Below are 5,261 nucleotides of genomic sequence, written 5' to 3'. Positions count from 1 at the left end.
TTACTAAAAACAATCCATGGTATCTTCTTTTTACATTATCTATCACGGTAAAGTTTTTTCTTTTACTTTTGTAAAAGGACAGACCCAGTGCATAGAAACTCCCACACAAGGTGGGTCTGCGGAGGGATTATAGGAACCTAGTCTTACCCATGCTACAATACAATGCGGAGAGGCTGGTTCGAACCGAGAACCTCTTGGCACAAGTGAGGGGGACTTCACCACTATGCCAGGCGTACCCTCCTTTTCTTTTACTTTTGTACCATGGCAATTTATTTTCATAGCATCACAATTTTTCTTTTTTGCACCATGGCACATTTCAATTTTTTGAACACCATAGCAAATTTAAACACACTATGGCAATTTTGTTATCATGACACTTTTTTTATATTTGTATTCCTTCCCTTTTGCATCATATCATGAAAACACATTGGCAACTTAAGTTCGAATGACTCAAATTTAAACACACTATGGCAATTTTTTTATCATGACACTCTTTTTTTTACATTTTTATTCATTCTCTTTTGCATCATATCATGAAAACACATTGGCAACTTAAGTTCAAATGACTATGTTTTGAAATTTTTTATGTATGCCATCTTTTAGTTTTTGTTTTCTCTACTCTAAGTGCCTTTTTGGTAAATATAGTTTTTAAGCCATTTTTTCACCGGATCCATGCTGAACTTCATGGGATTTTTTAGTATACAAATCATTACTTTTTATTTGTATTTTCTTTTTACATATTTAAAGTATGTCTAAGTATTACTCCCTCCGTAGTAAAATTAGTATAAAGTTGGGTCATCTATTTTGGAACGGAGGAAGTACTGCCTAAGGCTTCGTGTCCGCGCTACAAGAAGACCGAAGGGAATGATCTCGTTCGATCGATAGCTTCTTTCCTGCTGATGAACCTTTCGTGGGTGGTCGCCAGACCGAGCGTCAGGTCAATATATTGGCGTCCAAAAATTATTGAATTAACAAGAGGTGAATACACTAGTGGTGCTTGAACTTGCCACAGACGTTCACTTTGATGCCTAAACTTGAAAAATACACTGAACTGGTTTTAAAACTTGGCACGAACGAGCAAATACAGTGCTAATGTTGTCCCTAGACGTAATATGCGTCGACGTGGCATTGACATGGCGTGGGGCGCATTCGTAGTTACGAGATAAGAAATTCTTAAGCACTATGACTCTATGAGTAGTGGGGCCGTCTGCCAGTAATTACTGACTAAGATAAAAATGAGCACTGCGTGAGTCGAACCTGTTACCTGACCCTTGGGGCGATGCTTGCGCTAGCCGCTTAATCCAACGTACTTTTTTGACAAACATACTCCCTCTGCTATTATGTATTTAAACAAAAAACTCTTATGGCCCCCCACAAAAAAAAACTCTTATGTACATAAATTGGCTTCAGCCAGGTGGCCCATGCTGCACACATTTTTTTAAATGTAAATAATAATCTAATAATAAAAGTTAGATTCAAGTGTTCATGTGTTATTTATAATTACCTCATGCTAAAAAATATCTGTGTGCACACAAAATAAATATATAGAGGTATGCGATAAAAAAATTATTTTAGAAATATTAACTAATTATTTGGAAAAAAACTATTTTAAATATAATATATGAGTGTTTCAAACTGTTTGTAAACAAAAATTGAAAATACACAGTCATGGGTTATATTTAACAATGATATACGAATATTTAAAATAGACAGTCATGAAATAATATATATGAATTATAACAATGTTTGTATAATATAAATAATTCATATAAATTAAGTGGCCCTTTTATATGTTCAGTACGTGCTTGGTATAGTGGCTAGCGCAACTAGTGGGCTGGCAATAGGTTGCTTGTTCGATTCCTGTCCGTCGCATTTTTACATTACTAATTTCTCCAATGTACTGACGGGCGGGCTCATTGGTCATAGAGTCATATATAGTACTTAAATAATAATACGTGGGTGCATTTTATGTCTACAGATTGATTAGCACCGTATTTGCACGTCCGTGCCAAGTTTTAGAACCAGTTCGGTGTATTTTTCGAGTTTAGGGCACTAAAGTGAATGACAAATTAAAAGCACCACTAGCGTATTTATCTCAATTAACAAGTATAGTATCAAATCCGAAAGCAATTTTATCCTGAATATGTCGGTCCGAATCAGATGCACGCACATATGCAACAACCAAGAATAAGTAGACGAGATGTCCTAAACAGTGAGCTTAGCAGGTGAGGCTGGTCCCCGGATCGACGCCGAACTGCTGGCAGAACTGCTTGTAGAAGGCGACGCGGTCGTTGACGGCGCTGGGGTTCTTGCCGTTGCACTCGAGCGCGCCGTTGATGACCCTGATGGTGGCGCCGAACCCCTGGCCGGAGACGATGACGTCGTGCACGCTGTTCATCCAGTACCAGAGCGCCGCTTGGAACGCCAAGACGGGGCTCCGCGCCACGGCGTCCGGGTCGTTGAGCCCGTCGAAGCCGAGGCTCTGTCCCGCCGCCCCGTAGTTGTAGTTCCACGAGATCTGCAGCGGCCCGCGGCCGTAGTAGCCCTTCCCGGCGGCGCACGGCCACTCCGCGTTCGTAGGGTCACAGTAGTTCTTGCTCGGCCCGTTGATCTCGTCGATGTAGCAGAACTCTGCAATTCATTTCGTAGTACAAGCTCATGGTCAGGACTCAGGAGGCGTGGTGAACTGATGGAGTACGTTCCAGTCGGCGTGCGCGGCGAGCTTACTTATGGTCTCGTGGTTGACGTGGGCGAAGAAGGCGGCGATCTCCCGCTTGGAGTCGTCGTCGGAGCCGGTGCGGCCGAAGGCGGGGTACCCGCCGAGCGCCGTGAGGAAGGCGTCGCGGGTGTAGAAGCCCTTGGCGGCGCAGTCGTCGGCGGCCTGGGCGACGAGCGCGCCGAAGAAGGCCGGCGTGACGATGGCGGGCACGGACACGTTGTTGGTGACGGGCACGGTGCAGGGGCCCGAGCGGCAGCCCGTGCCGCAGTACTCGCCGGTGGTGCCGCAGAACCCCCAGCGGCTGCAGCACTCGGTCGCGGCACACCCGCAGTTCTGCGCGGCCGCCATGGTCGATGCCACTGCCAGGAGGAGGAGAGCCGCGGCGGCGCCGAGAGCCAGCACCCGCGCCATGGTTCGTTGCTGATGACTCGAGTTCGTTGCTCTGTGGCTAGCCCGTGTGATCGATGTCAAGTTCCCGATGGTTCGCTGCTGTTTATATAGGGTTCTCCGGATGGCGGGGGGCAGTGATTGACATGACCTCTTTGTGTGAGCGTCTGACCCTTTTGTCCAAGTCCAACTAGGGCTTGGTCAAACTGCAGTCGGCGCGTGCACGTTGCGAATTGGTACGTGAACGTCAACCGCGTCTACGCTTGCGAGCTTCACTCCAGCAGCGTACGCAGCCTGCGTTTCACGTTCTTTCTTCTTTTTCTTTTTCTTTTTTATTAGTATGATGAGCAGCCTGCGAGCCACACACTCCCCGAGCATCTAGAGAAGAGAAGCGTCCTAAAAATATGTCGGACTAGCCAAAATAAGCAACCGGCTGCTGCATTTTGCCGTGGAGGAGAGGGCGTCACGATTGCAATAGCAACCGGTTGCTTTCCCCGTTACGTACAAGCAAGATTGATACGAAAAGAAACATCTGGACGGCAGCTCGCCGGGAACGGTCGTGGGTTTCCTGATGCGACAGGCGACGACCACTAGTGATTTTTTTTTTTGAGGGATGACGACCACTAGTGATGAGTGGAGCATTCAGGAATTTCACTAAGATAAGTGGGCCTTTTTTTTGCCGCAAAAAAAAAAGTGTGGGTTAAGTGTACCTTTGTTCCAGAGAGGTACGGCTACCATACATCTTCAGCCATCACTCGGTGGGTTAGGGTTGACAATTAGTGCTGAAAAAAACGCAGCCGCTGAAATTTCGTGGTTGCCCTACGTGACACGGTGGTAATGTTTTACTCGGCACGTACCGTTATGAGTTTCCAGCAATCTGGCCAGTCTGACTTTGGCGAGGGAAGTCAGCTGCTCCGCTGGCTGCCTCTCCGGTCTACGGCACTGCCGCTGTAGAATCGGAACAGTCAGAGTTGCTTCCTATCCAAAAAAAAAAAAAGCTCTCCAACAGTTTTGTAAACACACAAAAATTATATAGGATCTCGTAAATTCTTCCAAACTTCCTCTTGTCTATGGAAAGATGGCCCTTCCCGTAAAAGTGTCACATCAGCGCGCCGTCGCCACCACTTGCCCCCCGTTGCAGACACGCCACCGTCAAAATTTGATGAACTTTTTCAATTTTGGTGAACATTTTTCCAACTCAATGATTTTTTTCAAATCCGATGAACTTTTTTTTTCAAATTCAATGAACTTCTTTCAAATATTCTGATTTTTTAAAAATCGATGGAATATTTCAAATTCATGAATTATTTCCATTTTTGCGATTTTTTTCAATTGGTACAACCTTTTCTTTTTTCAAATAATTTATAGAGGATATATAATATTGGTATATGTTTTAAGGTTTGTACGGAAAGAAGTGTCAAATAGAGCTGTTTCTTCAAGCAATCAACGAACTAAGTTTGGCCGGCTTGTTAATGTGATTGATATGGACGCTGGCGACTGGAGTTCGACTCGCAGTCCACCTATGTAAACCCTTCTCCTTCTCGCGGTGAGAGCGAAGTTTTTTGGGCCACAACCCATTACAGGTTTCTGTGAGCGCCGGCGCGCGTAACGGGCGCCGAATGCGCTGATTAGGAGCTCCCCTAGTGGACGACCCGTATAGGAGCCCCGTTATACAATTTGATGCTCAGGGCGTACGGTCCTCCTAATTGGCGCCTTATGCGCGAGTTGTTAAAAGAGCACCCACGCACCACCTGGTTCCCTCGTTCACGGTTCGCTTCGATTCTAGTTGCTCGGTCGACCATTGACCAGTGGCCCAGTTGACTCGAAAGAAGTTCACAAAACAAAACCAAAAAAAGATCACGAGTTTGAAAAAAATCATAAATTTGAAAAAACTGAGAAAATGAAAAAGTTCACGAATTTGAGAAAAGTCCCTATTTTGTAAAAAAACAATTGGGAAAAATTAATAATTTAAAAAGATTGCGAATTTATAAAACTAATTGAAAAAACACATAAAATAATAATAATTTCATGAATTTAGGAAAAAGATTGTGAATTTAATAAAAATACAAATTTGAGATAAGTTGACAAATTTGGATAATGTTCACGCATTAACAAAGAGGGGAAAAGTAGGGGTGCTCCCCTTACTGTCATTCTG

The 5,261-nt window shown here is 44.4% G+C and overlaps 1 protein-coding gene across 1 annotated transcript; it reads right to left on the bottom strand.

The window, feature by feature from the left end:
* Positions 1–2,112: 2,112 nt before the first annotated feature.
* Positions 2,113–3,171, bottom strand: LOC119321818 (chitinase 6-like). Its single transcript, XM_037595349.1, has 2 exons — positions 2,728–3,171; positions 2,113–2,631 (listed from the first exon to the last, which is right to left on the bottom strand). The coding sequence occupies exons 1-2, from the start codon at positions 3,128–3,130 to the stop codon at positions 2,219–2,221; spliced, it is 816 nt and encodes a 271-aa protein (XP_037451246.1). The 5' UTR covers positions 3,131–3,171; the 3' UTR covers positions 2,113–2,218.
* Positions 3,172–5,261: the final 2,090 nt, after the last annotated feature.

The sequence above is a fragment of the Triticum dicoccoides genome, chromosome 6B (genome assembly GCF_002162155.2).
Source record: "Triticum dicoccoides isolate Atlit2015 ecotype Zavitan chromosome 6B, WEW_v2.0, whole genome shotgun sequence".
NCBI classification, from domain to species: Eukaryota; Viridiplantae; Streptophyta; class Magnoliopsida; order Poales; family Poaceae; genus Triticum; species Triticum dicoccoides.
This window is presented reverse-complemented; position numbering and strand designations above follow the sequence as displayed.